The sequence below is a fragment of the Lycorma delicatula genome, chromosome 2 (genome assembly GCF_047948215.1).
Source record: "Lycorma delicatula isolate Av1 chromosome 2, ASM4794821v1, whole genome shotgun sequence".
NCBI classification, from domain to species: Eukaryota; Metazoa; Arthropoda; class Insecta; order Hemiptera; family Fulgoridae; genus Lycorma; species Lycorma delicatula.
Genome location: NC_134456.1, coordinates 140,577,120 through 140,603,337, shown reverse-complemented (window position 1 = coordinate 140,603,337; position 26,218 = coordinate 140,577,120). Strand labels below are relative to the sequence as shown.

The 26,218-nt window shown below is 27.8% G+C and overlaps 1 protein-coding gene across 10 annotated transcripts in view; it reads right to left on the bottom strand.

Annotated features, from left to right (window-relative positions):
* Window positions 1-26,218, bottom strand: part of Piezo (piezo type mechanosensitive ion channel component) — a 481,248-nt gene that overhangs the window by 6,437 nt on the left and 448,593 nt on the right. For 4 of the 10 annotated variants that reach the window (XM_075356340.1, XM_075356339.1, XM_075356341.1 and 1 more), the window contains 2 exons: window positions 15,313-15,433; window positions 8,794-11,006 (listed from right to left, as the gene is read on the bottom strand). In XM_075356340.1, coding sequence (XP_075212455.1) covers window positions 10,833-11,006; window positions 15,313-15,433 — 295 coding nt within the window. In that variant the 3' untranslated portion in view covers window positions 8,794-10,832. Of the gene's footprint in view, window positions 1-3,034; window positions 3,156-8,792; window positions 11,007-15,312; window positions 15,434-26,218 lie in introns of those variants that run through there. The other 6 variants (XM_075356333.1, XM_075356336.1, XM_075356338.1 and 3 more) reach the window with 3 other exon arrangements.

The window sequence follows — 26,218 nt, the reverse complement described above, 5'->3', positions numbered from 1 at the left end:
CAGCAAATCGTAGCATCTTTATCTTTTCACCTTGTACTGTTACTCCGAATCTAAATTGTTCTTTAACATCATTAACTGCTAGTTCCATGTAAAGATTAAAAAGTAACGGAGATAGGGAACATCCTTGTCGGACTCCCTAACTTATTACGGCTTCTTTCTTATGTTCTTCAATTATTACTGTTGCTGTTTGGTTCCTGTACATGTTAGCAATTGTTCTTCTATCTCTGTATTTGAACCCTAATTTTTTTAAAATGCTGAACATTTTATTCCAGTCTACGTTATCGAATGCCTTTTCTAGGTCTATAAATGCCAAGTATGTTGGTTTGTTTTTCTTTAATCATCCTTCTACTATTAATCTGAGGCCAACAATTGCTTCCCTTGTCTCTATACTTTTCCTGAAACCAAATTGGTCTTCTTCTAACACTTCCTCCACTCTCCTCTCAATTCTTCTGTATAGAATTCTAGTTAAGATTTTTGATGCATGACTAGTTAAACTAATTGTTCTGTATTCTTCACATTTATCTGCCCCTGCTTTCTTTGGTATCATTACTATAACACTTTTTTTGAAATCTGACGGAAATTCCTCTTTTTCCACATAAATATTACACACCAGTTTGTATAATCTATCAATCGCTTCCTCACCTGCACTGCGCAGTAATTCTACAGGTATTCCGTCTATTCCAGGAGCCTTTCTGCCATTTAAATCTTTTAATGCTCTCTTAAATTCAGATCTCAGTATTGTTTCTCCCATTTCATCCTCCTCAACTTCCTCTTCTTCCTCTATAACACCATTTTCTAATTCATTTCCTCCGTATAACTCTTCAATATATTCCACCCATCTATCGACTTTACCTTTCGTATTATATATAGGTGTACCATCTTTGTTTAACACATTATTAGATTTTAATTTATGTACCCCAAAATTTTCCTTAACTTTCCTGTATGCTCCGTCTATTTTACCGATGTTCATTTGTCTTTCCACTTCTGAACACTTTTTTTTAATCCACTCTTCTTTCGCCAGTTTGCACTTCCTGTTTATAGCATTTCTTAATTGTCGGTAGTTCCTTTTACTTTCTTCATCACTAGCATTCTTATATTTTCTACATTCATCCATCAGCTGTAATATATCGTCTGAAACCCAAGGTTTTCTACCAGTTCTCTTTGTTCCGCCTAAGTTCGCTTCTGCTGATTTAATAATTTCCTTTTTAACATTCTCCCATTCTTCTTCTACATTTTCTACCTTATCTTTTTTACTCAGACCTCTTGCGATGTCCTCCTCAAAAATCTTCTTTACCTCCTCTTCCTCAAGCTTCTCTAAATTCCACCGATTCATCTGACACCTCTTCTTCAGGTTTTTAAACTCCAATCTACATTTCATTATCACCAAATTATGGTCGCTATCAATGTCTGCTCCAGGGTAAGTTTTGCAGTCGAGTTGATTTCTAAATCTTTGCTTAACCATGATATAATCTATCTGATACCTTGCAGTATCGCTTGGCTTTTTCCAAGTGTATATTCTTCTATTATGATTTTTAAATTGGGTGTTGGCAATTACAAAATTATACTTCGTGCAAAACTCTATAAGTCGGTCCCCTCTTTCATTCCTTTTGCCCAGTCCGTATTCACCCACTATATTTCCTTCCTTGCCTTTTCCAATGCTTGCATTCCAATCTCCAACTATTATTAAATTTTCATCTCCTTTTACGTGTTTAATTGCTTCATCAATCTCTTCGTATACACACTCTACCTCATCATCATCATGGGCGCTTGTAGGCATATAGACGTTAACAATCGTTGTCGGTTTAGGTTTTGATTTTATCCTTATTACAATGATTCTATCGCTATGCGTCTTGAAATACTCCACTCTCCTCCCTATCTTCTTGTCCATCACGAAACCTACTCCTGCCTGCCCATTATTTGACGCTGAAGTAATTACTCTAAAATCACCTGACCAAAAGTCACCTGCCTCTTCCCACCGAACCTCACTAATTCCTACTATATCCACATTTACCCTATCCATTTCCCTTTTTAAATTTTCTACCCTACCAATCTTTTTTAAGCTTCTAACATTCCACGCTCCGACTCGTAGAAGTCCTTATTCTTTATGGATCTAAATTTTTACTTAATGTGATTAAAACAGTTCAGAAATTGAAACCCACTGAGTTGAACAATAAAATAAATTTTGTGTTCAACATTTTGAGAAATCACTATTGAATGTTTTACAAATAGAGTTTCATCTCAGTAGAACTGCTCACAAACAAAACTATCATTAAACAGAGCAAAATTTACACCAATGAGGTAGCAATGTAATTATAGTAATTAGTCCATATACTTGTTTAAGGAAAATAATTTTAAGGCAGTGACTGGTACCTCTGATAGACATATGCATACGGCAGAGACATTCTTATCAACCTACAGTGATGCAGCTGAGTTAAACGAGTCATAATGGTTTCAGCGAGATGGGAATAGAAGTGCCCCAAGAAGCACCTACCAATTTATAGGGTAAATTATTTTTTTTCTGCTTCTGTACTGCACTTTCTAGAGCCTTGTTCTACTAAGAATTGTTTGTGAGTACAAGAACTGTTTCAAAACTACATAATTTTCTGAAATCCTCTGTAGGGTCACTATCTTTCCATGAATGATTAATTAAAAAAGTTCAAAGATTAATTAAAAAATGATTAAAGACAAATATTCATACAGTGATAATGTCAAGTGGAGTCTAGTCTGCATATGCAATTCATGATTACTTAATCTGTCAAGCTATAAAAGAAAACACTATTACATAGTGACTTTTAAAATGAAAGTTAAAAGTACGATACTTTTCAGTTTTTAGATTATTATATTATATAATATAATTAAAATTATGTTTAAATAATTTGTAGCGACTATTACTTTAAATCTCCTGATCCTGTGCTCTGCACATATGCAAGTTCACTGATCAAAAATGTTCACTTCAAATGGTAATAGTAATTATAATAATTAATAAAAAAAAGACTCTACCATTTAAAAAAAATTACATTATCTTTCAAAATACCTGTAGAATCCTGTCCACATATGGTAGCTCATCATACATAATATGAAATGACATTTGAAATCGCCACCGACGAATCAGTCGATTTGCACCCAGAAGCGTAAGCGTGTATAACCCAATTAAGCTGTAAACAAACATTTTATGTTTTTCAGAATAAATAGCACATTTATTATAAATCACAGCAAGGGAATAAGTTTTAAAATAAGTGAAATAAATTTTAACAATATGAGAATTATTTTTATTTGATATAAAAACTTGAATTTTAGCGTGGCTTCAACAAAAGTAAATCAGCTCAAAAGCTAATGTGGTTGTAGAAAAGCTTGAAATTACTTCTTTATACAAGGTTTGGAAAATCTGCAGTTAGATGTTTACAATACTGGTATTCTCAAAGAATCTATATTGTAGCATTGAAGCACTAAAGTAACCCAGGCTATTATTGAGACTGTAAATAAAAGAAAACACAATTATTTAAAAAATAAAATAAGTACAAAAAAATAACTAAAGTAATATAATATACATGTACAATGAAGGAAAAGATTATGAAGAATTCATAACTTAACATTATTTAATTTTTTAAAAACAGGTTACATCTTTTTTTGTGGACAAGAATTTAATACAATTACGTAGAATAAGTGACAAGCTTAAAAAAGAATCATTCATATAGTTAAAGTAAACTTTACATCTGGACAGATACCTTGAATTTTAAATTAAATTCACCTACCTGGTATATTTTGAAATGCCAATTTCTTTTTACTTTATTTCTAAACCATTATTTTTTACCGAGCTAACTCAACTTCAACTCTTCATTTGAATAAATTACTCAAAAATGGTTTTCTCCATTTATTACTTTCTACAAGTTAAACCATACATGCATCTGGTTAATCTAAATAAAATAATTTTAAAACTTTTCTGATTAGTTTTAAAAATAGTTACCTGAGATGATATCAAAAAAACCTACTTTTTGATAATGTAACAAGCTACATTTTTTAATCCAATTTTGAGTAAAAATATTATCTAACTAACATGCTAACAAGACGACACTTTTGGAAATTATCATTATGAATTACGGTTTCTATAATTTTTTTTTCTTTTTGTTCAATTAAATTATGACTTATTTAACTATACCTACTGGATTATATTGGTTTGGAAAAACATAAAAAAAACTCACAATGTGACTATTTAATTTCAAATAAGTATATGAATAATAGTTTCATTATACTAAAATATACATATTTCATAATAAATATTAATCGGTGATAAGTATTAAAAAAAGAAAATATCATAAATACCAAGGAGGTGATTTTGTTCCCTATGTTTGGTTTAGATAATGGCTGCTTCACACAACTAAAGATGTAATCTGCTTTTCTAATGAACTTAAATAATGATTCAATCTTTCTTAGATTTGGTGATATCACAGTTGAAGATAAAAGAATGATCTAGTAAAACTAATATATTAATTAATGACCTAAGATTTAAACTAAATATTGGATTTTTTTATTTAGACAAACAACTTAAAAATGTTTTTAATGCAGTTTGTTGGTATATTTTAGTGGAAAAGATATAAAAAGGAAAATGGAAAGATCTAAAATAAAAAGTAGCAAAGAAAAATATATAAAATGTTCCCATAAAATGTGTTAAATTTGAGTAAATTTATACACTGATCCAAATGCAAAATTTATGACAAAATTGCAAACTTATGCAATTTATTTTATAGAACTGATTAATTTTCAAAAGTCTGGAAATATAATTTTAAAAGTTATAACAATATAGTTATATTATTTTAAATGATTCTTATTTTTATTCTGGTGGGTGATATAACTGGTACATAATATATATCGGCAATATTGCCGTTACAGCATCTACTACTTAAGGAAGATAGAAAACCTGTTTGGTATGGTCAAACTGTATATTTCTCACAAGATTATTTAATAAAAATACAAGCAGAAATTGTTTTTAAATATATTAATAAAAATAAATAACAGTTAGTTATTTCAGAATTAAATTAACATGCTTTCACCTTTCCGAAACAAATTTAGGCAATATGCCTGAACCAGAATTATCCTGACTCCTTCTAATCTGCAAACTTCTTCTACCAACTGCATATTAATTTCTACTAGAAGAGCTCATGAAGTCCTTTACAATGACTTATATCAATTAAAAACTGTTTAACATTGTTTCAGTCTTCCTTATACTTTTTTCTTCTTAATTTTCTTCTATCAAATAATTCATATCTAAAATCTGTTATTTCTACAAAGACTTTACCATAATGTTGAAGCAGGTGTCTGATAAGCAAATATAGACTATTTTTTGTGCAGAATTTCCTGAAATTTTTTTTTTTTCGAATAATATATGTCTGAGTGAAAATCGTTTTGCCATATTGCCATATCAGCTAAGTTAAACTTTTTATTCTTTTATTCTCCTAGGTTTTCTATTAATACATCCAAACAAAAGAAATGTAATTAGTTTGTTTATTTAAAGATTTATACATACTCCCGTAAGTTAAATATGTAATCTTCAATATTTGCTTGAACATTAAAAGTAAATTGATAAACAAAGTAATTTTAAAGTATCTTGAATAAATTTAACATAAATTATTCATTGCTTAAAAAAACATTTATTTAAACAAAAAACAATTTAATTATGAAAGGATTTGGAGCAGAACAAAAAGCCATAATAAATTAAAATAAATGAACCAATACTTTATTAAATATATAAACATATGAAACAGAAGCTGAAGCATAAAAAGTAGGAAGCACAGGCAAACCTTTTGATTATCACTTTTTAAAAAGAAAATAAATATTAAAATACATTATATTGCTCAAATATTTTGTTAGTTATGTATAAAATTTGTACCCAAATTTATTACATTATAATAAAAAATTAAAACTCTCAAAGATGCAGCTAACAAAAAATAAAATTAAAATACATATATATATATATATATATATATATATATATATTTAATCACACACCCACCCACATACACAAAATAAACTATTATAGTGACTTATTTCAAAACAAATAAACTTATTTCATACTAATTAATGACATATATTTAACCTTATAATTAATTTTTTAATTAAAAGTAATATTTTATCAGCACTATAGCTGCAATTTCAATAGACAAATATATATATATATATATATATATATATATATATAAAAAAAATTTCCCTGATCAACAGATGAAACAGCTACATAAAATATAAATAAACACCTTTTTGCTCATTGTAGACAATAATTTTAGTAACTGAAACATTTAATTATGTGCAACAATGAGGGAAAGATGAAACTATATGAATGGATGTGTATGTTTTGAAGCATGTGCACACACTTAAATGTATATGAGTTCTTGATGATATCAAAGAAAAAAAAAGATAAATACAACAAATACGATTAATATTAATCACAAAAATACACACCCAAACAACATGAATAAAACTGGCAGTCTGAATTGTTTATTTTATATAATAAACTTTTTTAAATGTATGGTATTTGGATTTGTAATTGAATTTAATGTTATTAATATAATATGAATATTCTAATAACTGATTATTATATCCCTAACTAATGTTACTTTGTTTTACTAATAAATGATTGAGAAAATATTTATATCCACTAATTCTTGAGATAAAATTTAAAGCAATTTTTTACATCTACAACTACATATTTGCATTTCATTCGTAAAATAAACAATTACTTGAAAACAAATGAAAAATAAATTTCATAAAAAAATGATGTAAATAATAAGAATAACTGTATTATTTAGTGCAAAGTTTATATTTGTTTTATTTCTTTTTTAATGAAAACTTTATATTTGTTTCATTTATTTATTTTAATATATAAAACAAGTGTACATAGCATATTTTATTTTCAGATTTAGTACAGAATTAAAAAATGTTATAAAAATAACACAACCTGAACTCAAATTAATTGAGAATTTATCTTTCATAAATAATAAATATCACTTTAAAAATAATCAACTGATAATCATAAATTAAAATTTTGAGTTTTGAAAGACAGTTTAAAAAGTGAATATTAAAACACCACTATTATTTTTATTGATAGTACATAGCTGCTAAACAATCAACATATGGTTCTAAAATAAATACAGCAAGGGTTTTGAGTCTTAAGACTGAAAAGTATAAAACCTTAAAAAATTATGATCATAGTAAAACTGAAAGTCATAGTATCCTACTAATTAAAAGTTCATGAACAAGGCCGATACAGATGGGTTAAGCAATGACATACATTACAAGTACCCATATGAATTAAAATTTTACCTCTTTGAGCCCTGGGAAAATTTGTTAGATAATTAGAAGTTATCCTCTGAACTAAACAATCTACTCAAAGCTGGAGTATGAGGGAATGAGGCTTATCAAGTAATAAAATTTACAAATTTTAAACCGGTTTGAACCAATAATCGTTAGGAATAGTATAAAGCTGCTGAATAACTGCTTAGCCATCTGACTCCATAGATAATGAAACAAAATTAAAGGAAAATTGAAATGATTGACAGGGCCTACAAGAATGTAGCTCAAAACTTAATCCATCTCTGGATGTGAAATAAAGTTCAAAATACTTATATTACTAAACATTATTAAATACATCATTTCAATAGATTGTTGAAGTTAAATAACAATGGTAAAGTTGTCTTTAGGTGTGAAACTGCATGTTGTTGGTGTTTAGTTATTAAGAGACACCAAAAAAAACCTGTCTTTTTGTACTAAGAGTATACAAAAAACATGTTCTTGTTATCTATTTAAAGAACTATAATAACAGATAATAAACATTCTCGTACTTATTAATATACAAAACAATAAAAATTATAGCACTTATACAAATACCTGAACTATAATTTCTAATATTTCACATTGTTACATTATCTATGAAAATAAAGTTTTTTTTTTAAAAAAAAAAGGAAGAATACTTTGTGCGTATTATGTAACTACATCAATTCATAGATATTTGTGAAAAAACCCTAGTAAAATCCTATGTGTAAAATGTTATAGTTTAATTATGATATGTATGTAAAATAGCACGCACAATAACTAACTTTATTATATGTCATACACCGAAACAAACAATTAATTTAAAAATAATATTTTAAATATTATCACTATTAATATTAACAGAAATTCATCTTTAATTTTACAAAAATTAAAAGTTGAGAATATATGATTTCAAATTCCCTTCTAATATATCGTGAAAAATTAAAAAAACCATTACCTTAAAAAAAATAAACAGTTAAAAAAATCTTTAAGGGTAACTTAAAAACTATACTTTGAAGTGAAGTAAGCAGTAGGTAACAGAATAATAATAATACAAAGAATTGAAACTATTGCTAAGTGATAGAACACATGAATGAATAGCCAACTACAACAACAACAATGAGGCTGTTTGAAATGCATTAAAGTAAAATCAATGGAACAATACTGGAAATTATTTATACTTGTGGGTTCTAGTAATAGAGATGATGGTTAACAAAAATAAATATAAACAGTTAATAAGCCAGAAATCTTAATTCTTTTAGAACAATTTTTTATTATTTTAAAGAGAGGATGTTAATATATATATATATATATATATATATATATATATATAAAAATCTGTTAATTATTTCAAATTAAAAACTTTAGTAAAAAAAAATAAAATTTATATACTTAAACAAATTTTACTTAGCATCTTTTTTCATTTAAAACACCATAAACCCTCTAATAAATAGATTATTATATCTTTTTTTATCAATTAATGTTACAAAGATAATAAATAAAATCTATAGTCAAGTTTAAATTACAAAAAAAATTTAATTTATTTTTGATAAATATATTATTATTTCATTCAAATCTAGATATTTGATGCTAAATATAACAGAAAAGTAATATGTTAACAACCTATTAAACCAATTTTTGTTTAATTTTAGACAAATAGAATGGTCATAATGAAGGGAAATATCAAATTCATTATAATCAGTTTAGCAGTTCAGTTTAGAGAATTAGCCATTATTAGAAAACATACATAAAATAAAGAAATATATTAATAAATCATAATAAATCTTTTTGATGTCATTTAGGCAATATCAGAATTTATTAAAAGTATTGTTTTATAGATTAAGTGGTTTAAAATACTGCTTGATAACTTAGTACAAAAATTTTCCAGATGGAAAACTCTCAAACAGAAATCACAGTTTCATCAACATAAAGAAACAATACTTAGAACAGTTAACTAGAAAACAAAACTGGAATAAAGTAACAACTAAATGTAGCCAAGAAGCTAATTTTAAGTCCCACAAGTCCCTATTACTATTACTATTATTATTACTATCATCATCATCATCGCTTTAACTATAAAAAATAAACTTAATAAAAAATACCTTTTTATTTTATATGTAATAAACAAATTTAATTGTGTTAGTGTAAATTATATATCTAATAAGTAAATAAATATTTTCTGTAAATGTTACGTATTTAAATATCACAATAATAAACAATAGATATAAATCTGATTTTCTAACAATTAATATAGTTAAAATTAATGTTTCAGTATTACTTACATTACTAAAAATTAAATATAGATATATCTCTTACATAATAAATTATTCTAAATAATATAAAATATACTGATAGTAATAAATTATACATTAAATAACATAATCTTGGTTATTCCAGTAGAAATAAAAATAAATGCAAGCACATATATTTTTGTGATTCATTTACACATTAACAATAATAATACACAATCACGTAACTAACTCATTTTTTCATTTTACATTCATTCTAACATTCTATTATGAAATGCACATAAGCACATTCATAATTATGCATTATAAATAGCCAACTATATGATTAACAACAGAACATTATATAACTATTAAAATTATTATAAAAAGTTAAAATTCAATAAGCCATGATTATACAGCTCCTGAATGTAAAAAGTATACTATAAAATATAACTTAACTATCACTAATTGGATGTTGTAAATATATAGTAATAATCTGCCCTCATTAGAAAAATGTGATCAAATAATACTGTTTTCTAAACTTTGACACATTGATTTGTAGGTATGTACAAATTAGATGAAAGAGCAAAGTCTAGTTTGATTCTAGTCAATGCTACTGTCAGCTTTGATTAATATCTTAAGCAAAACTGATGAACTACACTACAGCAAAAGTTATGAAGTGAAAAGGAGAGTTTCTTTGTTCCAAATGCAGAGGAAATCAAATAATGGATGATCCATTAGCCGAGGAACAAAACTAATGTACTTTCAGGAACTACAGACAAACAACTAATTACTAATCATGTAGTAAGCATAAAAATTAATCTTTTGAAAAACAATAATAAACTAGTTATTTTATACTGTCACTATTTTCATTCCCTTTATCTATAAAATAAATATTAAAAAAACAAATACCCTGGACTTTATTCATTTTACACAAAGTTCTACATTGTTTTTCTCAAGTAATTAAAGACCAGCTTCTAAAATTTGACAAGAAAAAGAAATTTCTATCAAAATATGCTGTAAAAAGATATAGAATACCGTTGAACATGATAACTGAATGGCAAAACAGGGAAAAATTCTAATATTCACAAAATTCAAAAAGGGCAACAGAATTATCTATAAAAGATTTTACAATTCTTTAAAAAAAATCTGATTTCTAAAATTTCAGTGCATTTTATCTTTAGAAGTAGTTCATAAAATATAGAAATTAAAAGTTTTATAATGGAATTCAACTTATTATTAATGCAAAAATATGAACAAAAATTTATATTAAATATACATATATATATATATATAAAACTCTTAGTCATCAAGAGGTGGGACTTCACCCTCCTCTTCAGGTGGCACTTCTTCAGGTGGTCTTGTCCATTTAATTAACGTTTCAGGAGACCGATATAGGAAGACTAATTTTGCAAACAGATCTTCTTCTAAATCCAATTCACCACTCTCTCGTACCAAATATATATCGAGGCAAAGCTAGAAACAGTAAGGCAATTTCACTGTTGAAACCAAATACCTAAATCATTTTATGCACACAAAAATAAAGTCAAAATCATAAAAATATAACAAAAAATGAAGCAACATTAGAAACATTATTAAAGTAATAATAACAATAAAATAGTAAACTTGACTTAATCAAGAACTTGTTTATTTTTTTACGTTTATTACCGGTGTACACTTAAAAACAGTATAAGGAATCTTTTCTTTATTTGCATGAGTAAGAAAGCAATTTCATCTGGAAACTGAGTACAGTGATGATTAAATAAGTGTGAATTTAAAATCTTGCAATTTTTTCTGGTTACAAAGAATGAATGTACAAAAAAAAACATTTGTTTTCTTTTAGAGAAAACAAATTTGGAGAATTATAATAATAGAGCAATTAAGCCTGAAGCATAAAATATGTTTCAAAGCTGAATAATCAAAATTTTACCAAAATCTTTCAGATTATGGTATCTGTTATAACTATGGCCAGTAACAGTCTTCACAAAAGATAATAAAATGTAAGGAGGTAGAATTGAATTTAACCATGCTTTTTAGAAAGTCAATGGAAATAAACTGTGAATAAGTGATTCAACTGAAAGAGGTTCTGAGATCAGATGGAGCATAGGTCTTCTTTTCAGCAAAATGAAACTTGCAAAAAGAAGACTTAATAAAAACAGAAACAGTTTATTAATTTAAAAAAGGAGATAAAGAATACAAATTATAAGATTACAGTGGTCCCTGGCTACAAGATAATAATGTGACAATAACAAACTGCATTATGTAGATAGTGGTAGTACAAAAATGAAGCTGAACAATTTTTGGTTTTAGTGATTGAATTTTTGAACTTATGTTATGCTTTGAACATTATTACACTAATTTAATTTTACTGAAAAACAAAAACAGATTATTCATTAAGTTACAAAATACTTTTAGATTTTCCAGATTTTAAAAATGTTAGCATATTTTTTAAAGAATGTAATATATAATTTATTTAACATATAATTTTATAATTTCAGCTACTAATACTATTTTCTAGATCAGTAAAACTACAGGTCTGAAAAAAATTAAATTAGGATCAACTGATCACTGCTCAAGTAATTCTGCTATTTATTTTTTAAGTACTGAATATTTGTTACTTAAGTAAGAAGATAAATGCAGATATTTAGTTGACATTTGTATAATGTAATAATACATTTGTAAGATAAGTAATATACAGAGACATCTGTTAATCGTTTTAATCTAAGAAAATAATATTTAAGAGAACATTAATATTTAACATTGCATAACAGGCAAGTTTTACACAGGCATTATATAATTTATGAATATATAAATGTTTATTCAACTTTTGGGAGGAAAATACAGAATATTTAAAAAAATTCCAATTCCTTTTCTGTTTTTTCAATGAAAATATTGCAGAAAAAGAATCGGAAAACAAAAAGAAATGAAAAGAAAATTAACTTTCATATTTTTATGTCTCCTTTTTAAATAACACACGGTTTTTACAGGATACAATCAAACAAGTGTATAAAAGATAGTTAATGTGGTATAAATTTTTTTTTCTGGAAAAACTAAAACTTAATTAGAAGTTGGTGGCTGATATGTTGCTCTACAGTATTTTTTTTTGTATTAGGTTATCCACATACACTATACAAGAGAATTGGTATACAAAGAACGAAATGATTTTATAAAATGTACATAATTTTTGTTGCAATGATAATGTTAGTAATAAATATTTTATTTAAAATTTCCATTTTGCTGTAAGTAGCAGTAAGGAAAAGAGAAAGGAAGAAAAAAGAAAAACTATAACTACTAAATGTAATTTTAAAACAGTGAAAGATGAAAAGTCTAGCTTTACTTTAGCTGCTAAGAAAGATCAGATGGTCATGTGGAATAAGCCAGGAAACAATATTTCAATCAATATAGAATCATAGTTCCATCAATTAAAAATATGTCTAGGATGAGAAATGTAACTAAGTTACATTTATACTTATTTGTAAATTCCTGAAATTTCAAATAACCTTACAAATTCCATGCACAAGATTCTTTGAAAGCTTGTGTGGTGAATTACTTCAACAGTCAAAAGAATAAGGCTGATACCAATGTTATGGAGAAAACAATATCTCAGAATAACTTCAACTCACAATGTACTGGGGATCCCAAAAATATGTATACTCTCTTTAGCAGCTAATAACCACCAAATGCTTTTCTTTTTTTTGGAATAATGATTAAAATAATTGCTGAATCAAGACTAAGTTTTTAGGAAAGGTAATTTATCCATAAGTCTTACTGGAAGACACAGAGAACATAGATGCAGTACAAGGAGAATTTAGATGACAGTTTTAATGAGATGCACCAATGAGACTTGCCACTGCTTGTATCTGGGATAACCTTGAAGCAGAAACAACCATTCATGATGTTCACAAGAAGCATTCCAGAAGACCATGGACAATCATCAACCCCACAAGAAAACAGCGATCATAGAAACATACAAGTGATCTTCTAGAAAATCTGTTCGGTATGTAACTCACGAGATAGGACTTTCAAATGAAACATCCATCACATTTTGATATGTCCCAAATGAAAAAGTTTTATTCCCCCATTGGTTTACGGTCACAATGAAGACAATCCTGACTGGAGATTTCAATTTTGTGAGTGTTAACATGCAAAATATGGAGAGGACAATCAATTTCCCCAAACAAGTTTGTTTTGAGTGACAAAGCTAAATTTAAATTAAATAATTAATCATCATAATTACAATTACTGGACAACTTATAATCCTCGTTTGACAGTGGAACACTATATTAACTTACTAGGTATTGTTGCAGTATGGTTTGTTAGCATTTGGATTGGGTGGACATTTCTTTTTCTTTGAGAATATTGGTGTGTTTACCAGAATTTGCTACAGGAACCCATTACACCATGCACTCAAGAGTTGTTTGGTAATGAAGAACGGTACTTCCTGCAGGATGGAGCACCTCTAAACCTCCATATTACCATTGCGAAGTGAGAGCTGTATTGATGGAATTCTGATGAACAAATGATTAGGTTGAAGAGTTCCTCCATATTCACCAGGTCTCATCCGATTGATTTGTTTTTGTAGGACACTTCAAACATAATGTTTATAGCACAAGACCAGCTACAATCAATGAGTTGAGAGCAGCACTGAAAGAGAATGCATCCAAATATCAATTGATGTACTTAGCAAAGTTTTCAATCCCATCCGTTGGAGTTATCAGCAGTGCCTGGACAATAATGGCCAAAAATTCAAACATCTCTGATAACTGACAAGCTTATATATTTGTATTAATTAATGCGAGTTATGAAATTTTCTGTTTTTTAATAATTATTCAAAGTGTATATATATTTTATTGGAACACTCTGTATAATTCAAAGATCATCTACTGATTATTACTCACATGAATACAATCATGACATAAAAAGTATATTGTAGATGAAAAAGAAAATGAAGATGGAATTCAGAGCTTAACACTATTTTTGATTTTTTTTAAGTCATAAGAAAAAATTTTCAAGAATTTCTTTATAATTCTTAGACCTATATTTACAGTAGTAGACTTCTTTTCTGTATCTAAGCTCTACTGCTTGTACCAATTTGTTTTTGATGTCTATCTTATTTCACCCATCTTTTGCAATTTTACTCCCTAAATAGAAAAATTGATTAACATCCGGTATATTGTATTCTCCTATTTTAATATTTGATTTCTCATTCCTCCTTTCTGTTGTATTTATTTTCAAAAAAATATTTTCTTAAATTTTATTAAATCTCTCTCCTAACAAAAATCTATACCACTCTTCAAACTCATTTTTTGTTTTTGCTAAAAGAATGATATTATCAGCAAATCGTAACACCTTTATTTTATTTAGATAAAATAAAGCCAGAAACAAAAACTAACAAGATAACAATTGAGAAACTATTACAATACGTACGTAGTCACGTATACTTAAAACTAACTTTTGACAAATTTTAACAAAATGACGATCAATTTTTATATACATATAATTTAATTATGTAAGATTATAGTTTTATATATATATATTAGTCATAATTATCCTCTTGAAGATGACAGAATAGCCGAAAGTGCTTGAGGAAATCAAATTGGAATTTGGTAAGCAGTTTTAAAATTGTATGTAAGTATATATATATATATATATATATATATATACATGTGTGTGTGTGTGTGTATCCTGAACTAATGCAATTAAAATCAACATAAAAAAGCATTTAGTTTAAGTAAACTTAATAATAATGTAACTAAAAAGAAAAAATAGATATATACATTACCTGCAAAACTCTATCAACATTGGGCATATCATCAAACATAATTTTGAAGGAAATACCAGTGAAAAAGCCTCTTATAAAGGAATGTACAACAATAACAAAGGTTGTATACAAACCAATAATCCTGTAAAAGGGAAAAATTTACTTAGGATATTATAAATATAAATAAAATAAAATATATTAACATTTTTCTTTTTTAAAGTGAAGTATGCTTATTAAAAATATGTATTCAAATTTAAATTATTTTTTATGCAGTCTCAAAGCTAAAGTAAAGTGCCTATTTAAGAACTGCAATTGAAGTATGAAATATAGATAGATACACTTGATACATAGATCGCAATTTAAATTTGCTGTACATTATATTTAAAAGCAATGTGCTTTTTTCAGATACCATAAAAGCAATGTGCTGAGAATTCGGTGCAAGATTGTTTGTTAAAATGAATCAAGTGCTACTGGTGCATAAAAAATATAATTCTATTTAAAATGCATTAACAATAAGATTAAAAAAAATAATTTACATATATATATATATATATATATATATATATATATATATATATATATATATATACATACAATTTTAAAACTGTATATATATATATATATATATATATATATATATATATATATATAAATAACTATATAAAATCAAAATTGATTAAATATAAAAAAGAAAAAGTAAACAAATCTTCCAATGATTCAAATAAAAAAAACAAAAAAATAATTAGTAAGGTTTGCTAATCAATTTATTATGTAATTAGTAATGAGTATGGTTAGTAATAAGTATGATGAAACGAAACAAAACGTAATCCCTATTAGTAACAATAATGGAAATTTTTTTAACACTATTTAAATCTTTACTTTACACCTCTGATTCACTAACATACATCTAATTAAAAAGGTTACAAAACACATACTACAACATCAACACTAAACTACAAACTAAAAATCAAAAATTAAATGATAATACAGCTATAAAATCAAGCAAAAAAAAAAGAAAGTAAAACTCATTAGAAATAAATAAAAAATGATAGTAAAAAATATTTCAATCTGCAAAAACTAACTTCTAACAATATAAAAAATTAGGTTTAAATGTTAAACCTAGAAAAACTAAACAATTTTTTTTTTGTTTTTCATAGCGTGATCACACTAGTCAACAATCTGAACACAATGCCCAAATCTAAAGGGATTATGAAAGAAATTATTTTAATTGAAGCGAGTAAGAAAATATCTTGGCTTAATGGAATTTACTTTATAATCAAGATATGTATTTAAAATATTCCACAAAAAACCATTATTTTAGGAAAAAAGTGAGAGATCTGTAAATGTACTAAAATGTGATACAAAATATATACATCATGTTTATAGAAGAATTAAGAATTTCAATTTTCCTGCAATTAAAACAGTTATATTTTTACATAGTTTTCAATCATGGAATATTACATAACTTATGAATTAGTAACTAGTCACAAATGGCAAATGGCTTTGAACTACTACTTTTAGTAATACTGAGGCTGTTGTTGCCTTCTGAGATCTCCAATTTACGGCTTATTGCAGATATCCTTCTAATATAGTATTACAAAAGATTGTTCTTCTCAGAGGCACTCAAAGCTTCATCACTAATAATGAAATATAAACATGATAAAATAAAAAAATATTGTGACAAATGTGAGAATATAAATACTGAAAATAATTACATACAGTAGCTAATGAAGAGGATGGAAATAGAAGACCATGTGTAGTCATATTGTAGCAATGTTAAATAACAAGAAAAAAGTCCATCTTCAAATTCAAAAAGCCATCTGCCCATTCGTATCTAGTTTTTGAGATTAATTCCTGTTATTAGTAACATGCATTTGAAAAATAACCTGTAATCTCATTTTTTTCTCACCACTGCTAACACCAGTAAAAGAAAATAGGAATATAAAAATAGCTGTAGTAATAATTAAATAAATAATTAGGAATCATAATCCCATTCAAGTATTAATATGCTAGAATAAGTTTGCTTCCCTTTTAACTGACAATCAGAATGTAGCAGCAGGAATTTTAGCTCTAATATTAATTTTATTGTGCATTATGAAGAAATAAACATTAGCCAAATGAATTAGTAGATCTTGACAAGGCAACGATTTATGTTTGATGAAGTTGAATGTAGTGAAGTAGGAATAAAAATAATAGCTTGAGTTGTATTTTCGGCACTCAGAAGCCAAAGTGGCTAATTCCAATTTCAATATTTCTACAAAAGTGAAAGCTTATTAATGCAGAAACAGCTTTCTATTCAGTGGCTATACTGTTTAATTCCTTACTCGAGTTGTTTGGTCACAGAGTGCAGCACTTTCTGTCATCTGAACATATTACAAAAATTTTCATTTGTCAATCTGGTTAACTCCAAACTAACCTCAAAGTGACTGATACAATATTGTGTTAATAGTGGTTTATTACTTATTATTTATTACTTAGGTCCGTTTCTTTTTAAGTGAATGGTTTTAGTAAGGTAGTAGTGATAATTTGGTAAGTCATTTTGGTTATTAGGTTAATACTGACTTAGCATTTCCATAGCTTAGTAAATTTAAAGAAAAAACAATGAGTGAATCCAAAAGTAGTACTTTCTGTGATGATGCTGATAGAGAACCAGACTTTGCAGTATCACCAGCAGAGTTATCTGACTTACATGGTGTAGTTAGTAGTGCTAGTAACGACTGTTCAGGCAGTAATGCTGAATATCAGAATGATGTTGGTGGTTTTAATGTGTTTAATGAAGATAATACTCGCCAGTCTATGGTGAACAGCAATCCAATACAGGGAGAAAACAGCCCAGAAATCCTGAAAATAGGAAGAGGAAAAAGGGAAAGCAACAACACAGTGAGTGGTGCACCTTATAAAATCGTTCTGGAAGAATTCATAGAAGTAAATTTTTCAAAAACAATCCATGCAACTGTAAAAAAGGATGTAATTTAAAAATGTCATGTGAACAGAGAAAAATGGCCTATATTTCATTTTACAAGCTTTCAGAACTTATTAAACTGAATATATTTTTGCGAGGGTCATGTCAATGTAAAAACATCTCCTGGTGACGGCCATCATCAGGAATCAAGTTTCCTAAAGAGGCTCAATTAAAATTGTTTAAACATGTAGCAGCTGGTGATACTACAGATGTATGTAAGAAATACTTCAGAGAAACATTCCAAGTTAGTGATGGTAGAGTTTACAATATCTGTTCAAAATCTAATGTTTCCAGTGTTGTTGATAATAGGGGGAAGCATGAGCATAGAAACAAAATAGATATATTCCCTTGGTGTGGTTGAGCATATAAAATCATTTCCTGCATTTGCCAGTCGCTATACAAGGGCTCATAATCTAAACCGCAGACATTTAAATTCAGACCTAATGATAAAAAAGATGTACGATTTATACATTGAAAAATTTAAAGCTAAAAATGTGAATCCAGTAAAGCAAAAAATGTATTACCATGTGTTTTCTTCAAAATTTAATCTCCATTTTAAGCTTCCTGCCAAGGATAAATGCCAGGTTTGTGATGGTTATCATAGGATACTTGAGGCATCTCAAAATGAAGAAGAAAAGAAAATAGTAGAGAAAGAAAAACAAATTCATCTTATTGGAGCAGAAATTGCTCGAAATTAAATAAAACTTGATAAAGAAAGGTGTAGTAAAAATTATTATGCGTTTATATTTGATTTTCAAAAGCATTACTGTTTCCAAAATTGGTCACATATGCAGCATATTATACGTGTAATCTACACATTTACAACCTCAGCTGCTTGCCTAAAGAAATATATACTTTTAATACGTTTATAAAAAATATTGTTGCCTTTTGCAATTCTTTTAAAGTTATTGGCTAGTTCTCAGATTACAGCAGCATGTATTGATCTCAAATTCCTTGTGTCAAGACACAATTAACTACCGAATGATATGGATTTTGGTGTCATCGAGAATTGTGCATAAAAAGGAAAATATATTTTCTCCCTAGAAATGGTATGACACTAAACTTACAAGTAGGAAAAAAATTATTTTCATTCTGACTGAAATGCAAGTGAAGATTTTCTTTCCACTAAGAATCATGAAAGTTCTATTGTAAATTGCAAGACAGCTACTGACAACAGTAATGTAAACTGGCTCAAAATCAGATGGATAAGAATGTTGAAAAGTGAACCTCTGACAATATTAATTAAGGTATGTTTTAAATGGAATGCCATTTAAAAAAGTTAATATAATGAAATCTACTACAGGGTGGCCATAAACATTGCTTGCTTCAGTAGAGCAAAATTTACTATATCCTGAAATTTGACTTATTACAACGCAAAAAAAAAAAGATATGATGTTATTGCTGTAGTACATAACATCTGTACACCACGGGTATTACAAAAATTTGGTTACAGCTCATACAACTTGTAAACTCGATCTTGATGATAATTCTGTAGAATGATATGGTATAAAAAAATTTGTAAAAGAAAATTGTAAGAAACAAAAATAAGTTCTTAACATTCATTTTATAAATATATTTTTATTAAAAATAATAATAATAATAATAATAATAATAATAATACTGTATTGTAAAAATAATAAAAGTTGGGAACTGAAACACTTTATGCCTTTTCATTTAATCATAACATTCTTCATTTGATAAAGTGCTAATGACATTGTTTAAATTTAATGTAAGTACCTTTTAATGTTTGTATTATACACTTTAATTAACTTATAATACTAATAAAAGCAGTCAGTAATTATGCAGAGTTAGTTAACTTCAGTTCATGTTTTCTCAGTTCTGGGTAATTTGGTGTTAATCACTTTGGCTTCTGATTGCCTCAATTAATGAACTAGTTCTTATAGATTACTAAATTTAAATAATGTTGGCTGCAGTTTCATTTTATACTGTTGGCAATAATTATTAGTGGATAATAATAACCATGCTGGTTGTATTTAGATATCTGGATATTAGGGCTAAAACTGAAGCGGACTAAAATAACCTATGAATAACCTAAAATGAGTAACAAAGCCATTCTCAAGATATATATATATATAAAATATATGTTCATAGTACATGTTCATGATATCATTATATCATGAACATCAATTTTATTTTGCCGTAATTGGATTTCTGATGATGATTTGGGTTATTAATGTTCAGATTATTGATACTATATTGTGGAATGAAAATACATTTTACCTGTTTTATTTAATAATATAATAGTAGTTGTTTTTGTGATTAATAATAACTACACAATTTTCAAAAATAATCTGTAAAATGTACATAAATAAAGAAAAAATAAAATGCATATAAAATGAAAATTTCATATAAATATGGATAAAAGTACAGGATAAATGTGAGTGCATATATGTACGATCATTTATTACTTTTTTTAAATTTACTATGGAGAAATGTTAATGTAAAAAAGTAATTAAAATACGGATTATTTTACAATGATGGAAGAAAAGTGTTAGTTACCTTAGATGTAAAATCCTTGATTATAAGAAAGAAAATCTTCTTTTGATGATCTTCAAAAAGCCCAAAAAAAAATATGGATAGGAAGTCAAAAAGCAAATCACGTGTTAGCATGATGAAAATAATGTTATTTATAGTAATCCCACACCATGTACTTCAAAGACAGACGATATATGAATAAAATAGAATTTGAAGTTATAAGCAAATGTAATCACATAAATGAAGATTTCTTCATCTATCTAATTAGTAATGGAAATATATTACATACAGTATTTATAAATATATATACACAATAATCTTATCTGTGTTCAGACAATGTATAAGCATTTATGTACTATAATCTGAGATTTCTAACTTCACCACAAAAAGCTGAGATTTATAACTCTTTGCATTCTTCCAACTTGAAGAGGGCAAGTCCATGTTTTTCTATTACTGCCACATCCAGAGTGTATGTCACTCATGCCAGTCATGCTTCCCCAGTCATGATCCCATGTTAACTGATCAAAAAATTCTTAATGAATTTTGTTAAATAACAAGGTGATCTCATTTTCTTTTCACCATTGCTAGCACCAGTAGACAGACCACAGTAAATCCTGGTGAGGGTCACAGTAGGCCAAGAATATAAAATAATACTGAGGCCTGCCTCAGGAATCTGCTCTTGCACCTTTATTATTCAATCTATACATAAATGACCTACCCCACTTACTAAATCTACGAAATTCACATATGCAAATGAAATTGCTTTCACTGCGCAATGTAAAACATTCAGGGAGTGTGAAATAGTGACTGAGGATGATTTAAGATTGCTTAGTATGTACTTAAATAATTGGGGACTGAAACCTAACCTGATTAAAGAGATAAGCTGCTTCCACTTAAAACAACTGAGATGCCAGGAAGTCGCTAAAGGTCTCATTTGTGATGAAAGAACTATGGCAAAATCCAACTCCGAAGTATTTCAGCGTGATGCTTGATAGAACGCTGACTTACCAACAACATATTATTATATGTGTGTGTGTATATATATATATATATATATATATATATATATATATATACATAATAATATGTTAAAAAATATATATATTTTTTCTTTTTTTAGCCACTGGGACCACCGTTAGGTATTGCTTCAGAGAATGAGATGAGTTGACAATTTTTTAGTGTGTGAAAATGTCATGCCTGACCAGGATTTGAACCCAGGACCTTGAGATGAAAGGCTGAGGTACTACCACTTGCGCCGCAGAGGCTGGCTATATTATGAATACTGCTGCAATATTGAGAATTTGAGGTAACATAATTTATAAGCTGGCTGGAAGCACCTGGGGAGCGGCTGCAAGCATACTTCGAACATCAGGATTTACTTTGGAATACTCTTGGTTGAATACTCTATACCTGTATAGTTAAGTAGCTGACATACTGGTAAGTAGATATCAAGTTGCTAAAATGGTTCGTAGTGAAAAAGTATGATCTTCAGATTATTTTCGTAACACCAATAAATGTCACTATTTAGTGAAATATCTGACATGAGTAAATTTAGTGAAATTAATAAATAAAATCAGCAACAACAAACCTTGGCGAATTCAATAAACATTATAATTTAATAATTATATATATACATTCTGAGTAGAATAAATCTCTCACACAAACAATCCCCCCCACATACACACACACACACACACACACACACACACAATTAAAAATTATTAAAAAAGTGAAAATCTATCTTACCAGCAAATTAGATCTGTTTCCCTAGATCTTTCAGTCTTTAGACCACCATCAGGAGAATAAAATAATATTATAAGAGAAAGTTAAAAAATTAAAGTGATTAAGCAGTCATGACTGCTAGTTATCAGTATACTGAATTGAAATGTAAAGTGTAATCTGGTGGAATAAAATGAAATTAATGGGAACCATGTTGTAAGAATGATATTTTATTTATTTAAATTATTATCTATTTATATCTATATTTAGGGAATGTTTAAACAATAATTCATATTTAAAAAATCTCTGCTCATTAATTAGCTTTTTATATTATTGTAAATGTGATATTTTTCTAAATTAGATGTATTATAATAATTATAAGAAGTGTCTAAAATTTTCATAAATGTGTTTGGATTGTATGTATAGACCATAATCTAATATACATTTAGCAAAATTAGAATTTTTTGGTTTATTGTTTTTAATACTATCCATGTGTTCATTTGCACATATAGAGAATTTACGATTTGTCATACCGATATATATCACGTCATAATGTTCACACACCAAACTATATACACCTTGTTTATCAAAATTAGCATCATTATTATATAATATCTTTTAATTATTATTAATATGTTTAATTAATTTATTATTTATAATATATGTTGGGGTTATGTTAATTTTTTTTATAAATTCTTTTAATTTTTTGATTAAATGGAGTGTATTAATTTTTTATATATATTTTTTTCATTTTTATCTGGTGATAATTTTATATTTTTAGTTGTATTAATTTTATTATTTATTCTATTGTATAATTTATTTATAGTATTAATATTATAACTATTAGTAATAGCAATATTTTTAATTATTCGTATTTCTTTGTTTAGAGAAACTTTAACTAAGTAAATTAAAAACAGCCATCTTTTGGGTCCATGGATGAAATGAATTGAAGTAGATTATTTTTTTTGTTTTGTCTTCAGTCATTTGACTGGTTTGATGCAGCTCTCCAAGATTCCCTATCTAGTGCTAGTCGTTTCATTTCAGTATACCCCCTACATCCTACATCCCTAATAACAATTTGTTTTAGATATTCCAAACGTGGCCTGCCTACACAATTTTTTCCTTCTACCTGTCCTTCCAATATTAAGGTGACTATTCCACGATGCCTTAGCATGTAGCCTATAAGTCTGTCTCTTCTTTTAACTATATTTTTCCAAATGCTTCTTTCTTCATCTATTTGCTGCAATACCTCTTCATTTGTCACTTTATCCACCCATCTAATTTTTAACATCTCCTACAGCACCACATTTCAAAAGCTTCTAATCTTTTCTTCTCAGATACTCCGACTGTCCAATCTTCACTTCCATATAAAGCGACACTCCAAATCAAAAATTTTTTCCTGACTATTAATTAAATTTTTGAGGTTAACAAATTATATTTCTGACTGAAGGCTCATTTCGCTTGTGCTATTCGGCATTTTATATTGCTCCTGCTTCGTCCATCTTTAGTAATTCTACTTCCCAAATAACAAAATTCTTCTACCTCCATAATCTTTTCTCCTCCTATTATCACATTCATTGGTCCATCTTAGTTATTTCTAATACATCTCATTACCTTTGTTTTGTATTTGTTTATTTTCATGCGATAGTTCTTGCGTAGGACTTCATCTATGCCATTCATTTTTTCTTCTAAATCCTTTTTACTCTCGGCTAGAATTACTATATCATCAGCAAATCGTAGCATCTTTATCATTTCACCTTGTACTGTTACTCCGAATCTAAATTGTTCTTTAACATCATTAACTGCTAGTTCCATGTAAAGATTAAAAAGTAACGGAGATAGGGAACATCCTTGTCGGACTCCCTTTCTTATTACGGCTTCTTTCTTATGTTCTTCAATTATTACTGTTGCTGTTTGGTTCCTGTACATGTTAGCAATTGTTCTTCTATCTCTGTATTTGAACCCTAATTTTTTTAAAATGCTGAACATTTTATTCCAGTCTACATTATCGAATGTCTTTTCTAGGTCTATAAACGCCAAGTATGTTGGTTTGTTTTTCTTTAATCTTCCTTCTACTATTAATCTGAGGCCTAAAATTGCTTCCCTTGTCCCTATACTTTTCCTGAAACCAAATTGGTCTTCTCCTAACACTTCTTCCACTCTCCTCTCAATTCTTCTGTATAGAATTTTAGTTAAGATTTTTGGTGCATGACTAGTTAAACTAATTGTTCTGTATTCTTCACATTTATCTGCCCCTGCTTTCTTTGGTATCATGACTTTTGAAGTCCGACGGAACTTCCCCTTTTTTCATAAATATTACACACCAGCATGTATAATCTATCAATCGCTTCCTCACCTGCACTGAGCAGTAATTCTACAGGTATTCCGTCTATTCCAGGAGCCTTTCTGCCATTTAAATCTTTTAATGCTCTCTTAAATTCAGATCTCAGTATTGTTTCTCCCATCTCATCCTCCTCAACTTCCTCTTCTTCCTCTATAACACCATTTTCTAATTCATTTCCTCCGTATAACTCTTCAATATATTCCACCCATCTATCGACTTTACCTTTCGTATTACATATTGGTGTACCATCTTTGTTTAACACATTATTCGATTTTAATTTATGTACCCCAAAATTTTCCTTAACTTTCCTGTATGCTCCGTCTATTTTACCAATGTTCATTTCACTTTCCACTTCTGAACACTTTTCTTTAATCCACTCTTCTTTCGCTAGTTTGCACTTCCTGTTTATAGCATTTCTTAACTGTCGGTAGTTCCTTTTACTTTCTTCATCACTAGCATTCTTATATTTTCTACGTTCATCCATCAGCTGCAATATATCGTCTGAAACCCAAGGTTTTCTACCAGTTCTCTTTGTTCCGCCTAAGTTCGCTTCTGCTGATTTAATAATTTCCTTTTTAACATTCTCCCATTTTCTTCTACATTTTCTACCTTATCTTTTTTACTCAGACCTCTTGCGATGTCCTCCTCAAAAATCTTCTTTACCTCCTCTTCCTCAAGCTTCTCTAAATTCCACCGATTCATCTGACACCTTTTCTTCAGGTTTTTAAATCCCAATTTAAATTTCACTATCACCAAATTATGGTCGCTATCAATGTCTGCTCCAGGGTAAGGTTTGCAGTCAACGAGTTGATTCCTTAATCTTTGCTTAACCATGATATAATCTATCTGATACCTTGCAGTATCGCCTGGATTTTTCCAAGTGTATATTCTTCTATTATGATTTTTAAATTGGGTGTTGGCAATAACTAAATTATACTTTGTGCAAAACTCTAAAAGTCTGTTCCCTCTTTCATTCCTTTTGCCCAGCCCGTATTCACCTACTATATTTCCTTCCTTGCCCTTTCCAATGGTTGCATTCCAATTATAGATTATTTTAGACACTTATAATTTAGAAAAATATAACATTTACAATAATATAAAAAGCTAATTAATGAGCAGAGATTTTTTAAACATGCCCTGAATATAGATATAAAAAGATAATTTAAATAAATATAATATCATTCTTACAACATGGTTCTCGTTAACTTCCTTTTTTTTCCACCAGATTACACTTTACATTTCAATTCAGTATACTGAATCAAACAGTCATGACTGCTTAATCATTTTAATTTTTTAACTTTATTTTATTCTCCTGATGGTGGTTTAAAGACTGAAAGATCTAGAGAAACACATCGATAGAAATAATTAAGACAGATTTTCATTTTTTTAATAATTTATTAATACAT